At 40.1% G+C, this 11,008-nt stretch overlaps 1 protein-coding gene across 2 annotated transcripts; it reads right to left on the bottom strand.

Moving 5' to 3' along the window:
• Positions 1-3,977: 3,977 nt before the first annotated feature.
• On the bottom strand, positions 3,978-9,811 carry LOC145547705 (uncharacterized). 2 transcript variants are annotated; one of them, XM_081597555.1, is made up of 9 exons: positions 9,629-9,811; positions 9,440-9,505; positions 9,100-9,349; positions 8,741-8,806; positions 8,543-8,638; positions 8,340-8,408; positions 7,027-8,116; positions 5,545-6,665; positions 3,978-5,058 (listed from the first exon to the last, which is right to left on the bottom strand). In XM_081597555.1, exons 5-9 carry the CDS (start codon positions 8,616-8,618, stop codon positions 4,028-4,030), a joined length of 3,387 nt encoding a protein of 1,128 aa, XP_081453681.1. In that variant the 5' UTR covers positions 8,619-8,638; positions 8,741-8,806; positions 9,100-9,349; positions 9,440-9,505; positions 9,629-9,811; the 3' UTR covers positions 3,978-4,027. The 2 variants fall into 2 exon arrangements, with proteins under 2 accessions (XP_081453681.1, XP_081453683.1); XM_081597557.1 differs by lacking the exons at positions 9,100-9,349; positions 9,440-9,505; positions 9,629-9,811 and having other exon boundaries at positions 8,741-9,061.
• Positions 9,812-11,008: the final 1,197 nt, after the last annotated feature.

Genomic DNA, 11,008 nt, shown 5'->3' with positions numbered 1-11,008 from the left:
AGTGGTTGAAGCTGCGCTTGCACTGGAATCTGAAGAGAAGTGTTTTCATTCTGTTATTTCTCTGTGGCTTCATTATATATTAAGACAACAGATAAAGTAGCTGTGAATAGTGATAGTGCTACCTATGCAACAAACAGATCTTTAAAGATTAGTTTAAACTAACCTTTAACCTCTGATTCTTTTGCACTTGCTGTTTCCTTCACCATAAATGACAGCTGTGATGGAAGGGCCACAGGCATCTTTTGTGTGATTGCCAGGACTGTAAATAGTCAGAAGGAAGTAAAAAAAAGAACGTTTATTGCCTAAAATATTTACAAGTATAAGATTTCTATTCAACAATATAATTTAAACTCTTTACTGCCAGCTGTTGAGGATTCCGGTTCACCTGATGCGTCAAAAGGCCTGGATACTGTTGCAGTTGGTCCTAATAAGAGAATATATCAGTCACTGTGTAAATCACAACTGAACTCGACAGATGGTGTAGGTGAAAACTCAAAAAGTTGTACTTTTATTCCTTCTGCTTATTAGACTTCTAAAAATATTTAGAAGGTCATTTCCAAATGTGGGAAACAAAACAAACTCCACATTGAACACTTGACTTTTAGCTTTAGCAGGAGGAACAACAGCACTTAAATAAACATGCTGTTAGTAACAAATAATTCAAAAAAAAAAAAAAAAAAGAGGTAAGCATGCAGAATTGAAATCTATACTCACCAGCCTCTCCATCAATTCATAGTCCTTTGACATGCAGAGTAACGGTAGCAAACAGCAATATTGTAACAGGAACTTGACCGGAACGTGGCCAGAACACAGGAACATGGTCAGGCTCAGGGTTGGAGGGTTATTCATCGTAGAGAGAATAATACTCCAGTTCTGAACCTCCTATTTTAAGAAAAACCTGTCTTTGCTCTTGAAGATGCTTTTGACACTGGGGTTCTCTCTGTTTCCGATGACCCTGACACTGGATACGCAGAGATAATGTGTGAGAGAAACTAAGTGCAAGCAGAACATATTTTAGACTTTCAGCAAACAAACCATAATCTGTTTACTGCTCAAGATTTTAGAGGGTGAGATGTTTAGCATTGCAGCCTCCAATCCTTCGTCCTCCTCCATCACTATAAGAGACAAAAAATAATTGTATACAAAATCAAGGATCAATCGGAGGAATATTTAATTTTAAGGCAATATTTGCCCTGTCATCTTAACACTTTTAATGCACCATTCTTTATTGCTCACCCAGAGATGTATCTGGTTCACTGGATGGTGTGTTGGTTTGACTGGAGGAGGACTGTTGTCTCTTGAGCAGGTACTGCTGCAGCTTCTTCATCCTGGTCCCAGGAAGGCAGGTCTTCTTCACTATGAAGGCAGCATAACCATCTTCTCTACCATCCCATATTTCCTTCCACGTGCTCTTGGCCCGAGAACCAAACCAACCAGCTGGTCATGTTCAGAACAGGCTGCTGTAACATCATCTCTGCTGGCTTCATATTCCAGGGCATCTTTAATTTCTTTAAAACTGAGAGCATATTTCACAAAAGTAAGGAGGCTTACTTTGCTAAGGCTCTCAGTTATACAGATCCAGCTTCCTCTCCTCCTGAAGGTTTCTGATGAGGTACAAAGTGTAACCTGCATCATTTTCTAAGAGCCATCGGAAACTCTTCCCTTTATATTTTCCAATTGGAGGCTGTAATCTCCCAGGACCTCTGACACATCTGTGACATCCCCTCCTCTTTCCCGGACCACAGTCAAAGCATTCTGCCGCACAACATCCTCTCTCTTGGGCTCAGACTTGTCCCACAGACTGGGATTATTTTTTATTTTCTTGGCCTCAGGAGAGGGATCCTGGAGAAGAAGCCAAGGGGTCCCTTGCGGAAAACCACACTTAGTCTCCCTGGATAAAAATGGTCTTCTGCATTTTGACCTAGTATGGAGCAAAAAGGATGGATCAGGTGTTAAACAAATACTTTAAAACTTTGAATACATTTTCTTTAAATGTTATGATTAATACATTAGAGCTAATCAATGTAGAAGAGTACATTTTAATTAAATTCCATTTTATATGAAATATAAATAAAACAAGGTTTTGTTGTGGAAAAAAATATTTTATCTAGAGTCTGGAAGAGGCCTAATTAGAAATGTATTAAACAAATACAGCCAAAGACAGGAGGGACATAAGATATAATTTTTATCTATGTTTTTATTTACTTCTGCTGTAATCAGATCCCCATTTACGAGTATAATCTGATTTAAAAGAGACGTGTTTGATCATCTCACAAAAAATTAACACAGATTGAAATGGAATATATGATTTAGTAAAAATGCTGACTTTATCATCATCACACATGTTTGACATGATACGATAGTCAAACATACTATACATACAGTAGCAATGACAATAGTTGCGGTTTGTTAGGCAGTGTCATAATACTTCAGACATCAGCATGATTTTAATTCAGCTTCAGTGTCAGGCACCGACACATAAACCAAACATAACATTAAATCAGAAAACAAATTATATGACTAGATAACGCCAGACACCGAAGTAGTAGAAAGTAACGCTACCGCTACATGTAATATATTCGGCCGAAAAGACGCGACCGTGACGATAAACATGTTTTATATCCATCGGCATCACTTACCTATTAAAATGAAGAAGGATGGATGTGAAGATCGCTTTTCTTTGATATTTTTCCTCCTCTCCGCTTAACGCCGGTAATTTGTCCTAAAAATCTCAGTCTAACAGCCGGAAAGTTGTCTTCCTCTGAATCCAAGTGTGTCACTCCCGGACATAAGATTGAACAGCGCCACCACGGCTTAGTGGTCAAAAATATATTGCGTCCGTAGTGGTTTAGGACTACCATTGGAAATGAATGGGAAACGGTTTAGGGCCGTTTACATAAACAATTCTCAGCTGCCGCGCGGGGGCCAGCCGCGAATAGGTGTAATGCGCTGTCACCATGCAAAACAGGACATACCTGCAGGACCCGAGTTCGACTCCCAGCTCTGGCAGAAGCTTATGTTACTTTACCCAATCTTTTCTATTTTTAGTGTTTATATTCTAATAAATACATATTTATTAGAAAAACAATTACTTCCCACCCACAGATGGAAAAACCACATAACTCTATGAAAAATGTAAAAAAAATTTCCTTATTCATGTAATAAGGAAACAAATCACCAAAGACTCTGGAATGGTTGTGTCTTTGTGGGTCCAGGTTCAATTCCCAGCCCAGTGTCAATAAATGTTGCAGCCGTTATACTGTAAATTGTTTCAAATTCTGGTAATTGTTTGAAATTGCAGTGATAGAAAATAGAAGACCTCTGATTACAGGCATTGTAGCATTATTGTTTGGTCTAAAACTATACAACCAAACAGCTACAATGATTTACTAATTGTGACTCCCTTATAATTATTTTGTCTGTTTTTAATTATTATAATTAAATGTATGATAATATACTGCTAGTAGGAGTCATTACTCTTTTAGCAGCATAATACCTTAACTTTAACTTGTTCCACAGGGTGGCAATTAACACACTGAACTCTCAGATTCACTAATTACATAGTTACTTATCTGTATATATGTAAATATAACCACATATATGTGGTTATGGTGATAAACCAATCTAAAAACATATTGGTTTATCGCCAATACATGGTTCCATTTTTGGAACTGATCTTGTTTTGTAAGATCAGTTCCAAAGCAATGCATTATTTGCATAGTTTTTGAACTGATCTTAAATCTTGTATAAATGTACATTGACAGTGAATAAATTATATTCTATATGCATAGTTTACATTGATCTCATATAATGTGTAATTTAGTAAAAAAAGAAGCACATTTGTTGACATATTTATATTTACTTTGTATTAACAGAGAAAAACAACAGTTTAAATATTTACATATTCAACTTTTTACATTACAAAGCTTGCCATATTTACAGCATATTTTGATTTTTATCTATATAAATATACGGAATATAGAATAATAATAGAATACCTAAACATCTCAATAGAACCATGTAATATTTATTTTTTCTTTTCAGCCATCCATCTTTGTCGCTCTGCCTCATAAAAAGGTGATTTGCAGAATTCCTTCCAAGTCATCTCCTTAGCCATACCCTGAGACTTGTACATGGACAGAACCTTTGCAGGACAATATATGTATTTCCCTGCCACACCAGGGAACCCAGAGTGGATGTGTGGGCTATTGGGACCTTGTTTGAGGTCCATGTGGCAGAACCTGCAAACCCGGCCAGTTGGCTGAGGTTCTGTTCTTTTTCTTTTCTTTTCAGCCTTCTCATCCACCCGCTTCTTGGTTTCCAGGAGTTCCTTTTGGAAAAAGGTGGTGGTGGAGAACTCCTCGAAGGTCATGTTGGGTGTTGATAGTCCTTCTGCGGCATATGTGTCATAAACCTTTTTAGAGCAGTAAAAGTACCTAACGGGCCCCTGCTGAAAGAAGAAGTGAACGGAGGAGCCAGAAGTCTCATAACGAGACTTAGGCTGTCCGCAAGACAGACACCTTTTGGTTTGTTTCTTCTTCTGCTGCTGCTCGGGTTGTTGACTCTGCTTTTGTAAAATTCCCTCCACTATTTTTTCTAGGGATTCGGCTGTAATTGGTGTTGCTGAAGCGGGAGTAGGTGGGTTGAAGACATCGGGCTGGATGGCGGTCACATGAACACTGGATGGCTGACCCTCAGTTAATGAGTGCCACAGTTCCTGTGTGTCCAGCAGTTTCTCAGGGCTTGTATTCATTGCAGAACTGGTGTTAAGTAGCTTTGCCACATGTTTCACATACCCAGAGATGTGTCGCTTAGTAGTTGGGTGAAACATGCTGTTAGGATCCGTGGCAGTCTGATGAACAATCTGTGCATACTCCTGATCTACCACTTTCAGGATGTCTTTTTCCCCATGGTGTTTCTGAAGCAAGCCATCTATTGCCTCTTTCATTTGTGGGGTCCACCGTGTGTGGTCTAACACAAAGACACGCCCACCTGTCTTTACAGGTCCAGTGCGGGCACTTCTTGGTGAGGACCTCAGAGGAAGAGGATGTGAAGTCTCTGAAACACAATGAAGTAAAAATCATTAGTCTAAGGTATAAATTCAAAAATTGAACGCATAAATGTAAATACTGCCGTGAAAACTGGTATAAGAGAGTGAGATCTGTCCAGGTACACGCAGAAAACGGAATAAAGGCCTGAGAAAGGCCTGAGAAATAACAGCAAATCTTGTATATTGATTTAATGATGATTAAGAGAAACAAGTATAAAATATACACATGTAAGAGTAAGAATGTCTGTACTGTGTAATCAAAATATATGTTCTGTATTCGTGATTGATTAAGATGTAATAATGCATTATAGAGATTTAGGTTTGTGTCTTTGAATTGACAGTAACAACTTGATTGTTGTATAATGATCACTAATTATTAAGGAATAGGCTGCAACATTTATTGACACTGGGCTGGGAATTGTGGTGTGGTGAGATGTGGGCGGGGCTGACTAACTGCGTAATAACAAACAATACATAGCATTGTGTTTGCTCACCTTTTGGAGAAATTTGGGCAATTTCACAAGAGGAAGGACTAGAGGCCGGTTGGGAGGCTGATCTCTCTGCAGGTGGAGGAACAGTTACAGATGGAGGTTGTATTTCCTCAGTCTTGGGTGATAGCTTTGAATGAGGTCCTTCTCCTCTTTTTAAAGACTTGTGCTTGTCCCAGTCAAGAGGTACTGGCCGACACCCTGGTTCTTTGTACTCAAGTCCAAATCTTTCTCCAGTGTCCCTGTTTGAGATGTGAAGTGCAGGGTACTTTTCCTGGCCAGTGATTCTTTTTGCAGATGTATTTAACTCAGCTATCAAAGCTGGATCAAATACAGCAGGAAGGACAACTCCAGGCTGCTTCAGGTCCACCAGTCTCTGATAGTTCCAACGCACAACTCCTGTCATGCCCTGTGCTTGGAACAGCTCAGTGGAGACCACATTTCCAGTTACCCACTGAGCCTGATGGAAATGGTAGCCCTCTTGCTGAGACGTACCTCGCACAGGAATCCAGATGGGGACCTTTGCTACTTCTCCTGGCACATGGTTGAGCTGAAGTGTCCCACCATGTCTGTACATTATTCCCTCAGACAGCTCAGGGTCACTCAAGCATCCTCTGAGAATATGTATTCGCTGAATGCGCCACGTCTTCAGCATAGAGAACTTGAACAGAGGGACGTCGTTAGGATCCTTGGCCAGGTGAAAATGCTTCATGACTCTCTCCACTCTGTCCAGCAGCTCTGTGGGAGGTGGTATTTTGGTCCTGCAGTGCTCCCGGATGTGTTGTTTTGTTGGATTGGGAGGCATAATACCACAGGACACATAGGCCTCCTTCAGCTTCTTCAGATCCTCCTGATCTACTACAGAGAAAGCAGCAGAGAGGAGCTGACAGAAAGTGCTGAAAAGAAGGTGATGTTCTGATGTGCACTCCCTTGAAAAGCGCTGCAAACAGTGGAACAAGTCCAGCTTCACGACAATGTTTGAATTGTAGCATGACCTAGAGGCACAGGTGTTTGTTAGGGGTCCTGAAGTAGCTGCAGACACAACGGAAGGGGTTGTTCTCCAGGCATCCCAGTTTAAATGCTCACCAGGGATGGATTCTTCGATCTTGAAGGAAGCACAGCAATCCCTAAAAAATATATGAAAGGATCTTTAACAATCAACAGAAAAATTAGTGAACAATTTCCCAAAGGAGGGAGGGAGGGAGGGAGGGAGGGAGGGAGGGAGGGAGGGAAGGAAGGAAGGAAGGAAGGAAGGAAGGAAGGAAGGAAGGAAGGAAGGAAGGAAGGAAGGAAGGAAGGAAGGAAGGAAGGAAGGAAGGAAGGACATACACATTGCCTAATTTTTTTAAATAGACATGATTTTTAATTTGGGATATTTGTGATATTTCAATTTTTGATGTTGTCTTTCTGTATGCGTCTCTCATGTGAACCACACCAGAATTTGTTGCAGTTTGAAAAGCAATGAAAGCAGTGGGTGGCTGTTCGTACCTGTGCACCCAGTGGAAGCCTGCCTTCTCCACTCCAGCGTCATCGTACCTCTTGGCCATCCCCTGGTACATTGGTTCCAAGGATTTTTCACTCTCTGACTGAACCATGACCCAGGAGACAATTAACCAGTGTTCATTCATAATTGCGTAGCTGGACATGATTCCAGATGCTAAAGTGACCTTTCGTGCCACCTTCCTGGTGTGATCAGACCTGAAGACCTGCCCAAATGTGCCTTGAAGGAGTCTTGACAAAGCTGGCTCTTGACGTCTGTACTCCTCTAGCAAACAGTCTGTGAGGTAGAAAGCAGACACAGAGATACCACACCAGCCATTTGGATCTTCATAGGAGTTAAATGGATAGGGTGTGTGGCTTTTTCTGAAGAACTGCCCAATGGTCCTCTGTCCCTGTACCCCAGCCTCTGCATCCCAGACGCTCTCAATGGCCTGTAGATAAGCTAAATGAGCTCGTTCATATTTGAGATGCATGAGCTCATTCACTTGCTTGGCCATATCTGCTGGTGACTTTCCGGTGCGTCTGAGTTCATCCATGACTGACTTACAGATGGCCTTCTTGTAAGTAAGAAATGCTGGCAGCAGGTTGGTGAATCTTCTGGGCAGCTTCTCAAGCCAACGAGGACTGTCAGCAAACCAGGTCTTCCGACAAGACTTACAGCAAAGTCTAGAGGACAGGATGTAATATTGCCCACTGGTCCCAACAATCACCCGAGGTCGGCCCACACCAGCGGAAACTACTTGTGGTTGAGGACATCCATGAAGACATGGGAGGTTGTAGTTATTTTTCAGCCTCGACATAATTTCATTTTCAGGTTTCCAAATAAAGAATGGGTGAAGCTGAAAAAAGTTGGGCGACGGGAGCTCAGCCACTGTGTCTATGAGCTCAGGCTGTGGAGGATGACGCCAGAGGGAAATTGCATTTCCAACATTTCGCACAGGACGAGACCCAGGCCACAGGCCAAGATCTTGCAGCTCTGTCCTCATCCACAGTTTCTGATGCTGAGAACAGTTCCAGCTGTTCATGTCATGATCATGTTGAATCAAGGGCACATGAAAGGGTGGCTGAGCTGAGGAAGCTGTAAAAAATAAAGATATGAAAAGATATGAAAACACATGGAATTAGGTTCCCAGTAATACAAAAATAAAAAATTAAATTACAAATTTGTAAAATGTGTTCCAAATAGTAGCCACATTATTTACTAAATATTTGAAAGACAGTGTGGAAATGCTTTTAATAAATCAAACTACTCAGAGTAAAAAATAAAATAAAAAAGTTTTTTGGATGCAATCTGTTCTTACCGTCTTCAGCACTGTCTGCAAAGGAAAGGACTCTCTGTGCAGTGGTTGAAGCTGCGCTTGCACTGGAATCTGAAGAGAAGTGTTTTCATTCTGTTATTTCTCTGTGGCTTCATTATATATTAAGACAACAGATAAAGTAGCTGTGAATAGTGATAGTGCTACCTATGCAACAAACAGATCTTTAAAGATTAGTTTAAACTAACCTTTAACCTCTGATTCTTTTGCACTTGCTGTTTCCTTCACCATAAATGACAGCTGTGATGGAAGGGCCACAGGCATCTTTTGTGTGATTGCCAGGACTGTAAATAGTCAGAAGGAAGTAAAAAAAAAGAACGTTTATTGCCTAAAAATATTTACAAGTATAAGATTTCTATTCAACAATATAATTTAAAACTCTTTACTGCCAGCTGTTGAGGATTCCGGTTCACCTGATGCGTCAAAAGGCCTGGATACTGTTGCAGTTGGTCCTAAATAAAGAGAATATATCAGTCACTGTGTAAATCACAACTGAACTCGACAGATGGTGTAGGTGAAAACTCAAAAAGTTGTACTTTTATTCCTTCTGCTTATTAGACTTCTAAAAATATTTAGAAGGTCATTTCCAAATGTGGGAAACAAAACAAACTCCACATTGAACACTTGACTTTTAGCTTTAGCAGGAGGAACAACAGCACTTAAATAAACATGCTGTTAGTAACAAATAATTCAAAAAAAAAAAAAAAAAAAGAGGTAAGCATGCAGAATTGAAATCTATACTCACCAGCCTCTCCATCAATTCATAGTCCTTTGACATGCAGAGTAACGGTAGCAAACAGCAATATTGTAACAGGAACTTGACCGGAACGTGGCCAGAACACAGGAACATGGTCAAGGCTCAGGGTTGGAGGGTTATTCATCGTAAGAGAGAATAATACTCCAGTTCTGAAACCTCCTATTTTAAGAAAAACCTGTCTTTGCTCTTGAAGATGCTTTTGACACTGGGGTTCTCTCTGTTTCCGATGACCCTGACACTGGATACGCAGAGATAAATGTGTGAGAGAAACTAAGTGCAAGCAGAACATATTTTAGACTTTCAGCAAACAAAACCATAATCTGTTTACTGCTCAAGATTTTAGAGGGTGAGATGTTTAGCATTGCAGCCTCCAATCCTTCGTCCTCCTCCATCACTATAAGAGACAAAAAATAATTGTATACAAAAATCAAGGATCAATCGGAGGAATATTTAATTTTTAAGGCAATATTTGCCCTGTCATCTTAACACTTTTAATGCACCATTCTTTATTGCTCACCCAGAGATGTATCTGGTTCACTGGATGGTGTGTTGGTTTGACTGGAGGAGGACTGTTGTCTCTTGAGCAGGTACTGCTGCAGCTTCTTCATCCTGGTCCCAGGAAGGCAGGTCTTCTTCACTATGAAGGCAGCATAACCATCTTCTCTACCATCCCATATTTCCTTCCACGTGCTCTTGGCCCGAGAACCAAACCAACCAGCTGGTCATGTTCAGAACAGGCTGCTGTAACATTGTCTCTGCTGGCTTCATATTCCAGGACATCTTTAGTTTCTTTAAAACTGAGAGCATATTTCACAAAAGTAAGGAGGTTTACTTTGCTAAGGCTCTCAGTTATACAGATCCCAGCTTCCTCCTCCTCCTGAAGGTTTCTGATGAGGTACAAAGTGTAACCTGCATCATTTTCTAAGAGCCATCGGAAACTCTTCCCTTTATATTTCCCAAATTGGAGGCTGTAATCTCCCAGGACCTCTGACACATCTGTGACATCCCCTCCTCTTTCCCGGACCACAGTCAAAGCATTCTGCCGCACAACATCCTCTCTCTTGGGCTCAGACTTGTCCCACAGACTGGGATTATTTTTATCTTCTTGGCCTCAGGAGAGGGATCCTGAATAAGAAAGACAAGTGAAAACCACACTTGGTCTCCCTGGATAAAAAATGGTCTTCTGCATTTTTACCTAGTATAGAGCAAAAAAGGATGGATCAGGTGTTAAACAAAATACTTTAAAAACTTTGAAATACATTTTCTTTAAATGTATGATTAATACATTAGAGCTAATCAATGTAGAAGAGTACATTTTAATTAAATTCCAATTTTATATGAAATATAAATAAAACAAGGTTTGTTGTGGAAAAAAATATTTTATCTAGAGTCTGGAAGAGGCCTAATTAGAAATGTATTAAAACAAATACAGCCAAAGACAGGAGGGACATAAGATATAATTTTTATCTATGTTTTTATTTACTTCTGCTGTAATCAGATCCCCATTTACGAGTATAATCTGATTTAAAAGAGACGTGTTTGATCATCTCACAAAAAATTAACACAGATTGAAATGGAATATATGATTAGTAAAAATGCTGACTTTATCATCATCAACATGTTTGACATGATACGATAGTCAAGCATACTATACATACAGTAGCAATGACAATAGTTGCGGTTTGTTAGGCAGTGTCATAATACTTCAGACATCAGCATGATTTTAATTCAGCTTCAGTGTCAGGCACCGACACATAACCAAACATAACATTAAATCAGAAAACAAATTATATGACTAGATAACGCCAGACACCGAAGTAGTAGAAAGTAACGCTACCGCTACATGTAATATATTCGGCCGAAAAGACGCGACCGTGACGATAAACATGTTTTATAT

Source organism: Poecilia reticulata, chromosome 2 (assembly GCF_904066995.2).
Source record: "Poecilia reticulata chromosome 2, P_reticulata-male-v2, whole genome shotgun sequence".
NCBI classification, from domain to species: domain Eukaryota; kingdom Metazoa; phylum Chordata; class Actinopteri; order Cyprinodontiformes; family Poeciliidae; genus Poecilia; species Poecilia reticulata.
The sequence above is the reverse complement of the archived record's forward strand: the minus strand, read 5'-3'. Positions and strand labels throughout refer to the sequence as shown.

Excerpts from the sequence above, each read along its gene's own strand:
- LOC145547705 (XM_081597555.1), bottom strand. The coding sequence starts at position 8,618 with ATGCCTGTGGCCCTTCCATCACAGCTGTCATTTATGGTGAAGGAAACA. Across the intron at positions 8,117-8,339 it reads TGCAGACAGTGCTGAAGACG|CTTCCTCAGCTCAGCCACCC; the intron begins GTAAGAACAGAT and ends TATTTTTTACAG. Across the intron at positions 6,666-7,026 it reads GGCTTCCACTGGGTGCACAG|GGATTGCTGTGCTTCCTTCA; the intron begins GTACGAACAGCC and ends TATATTTTTTAG.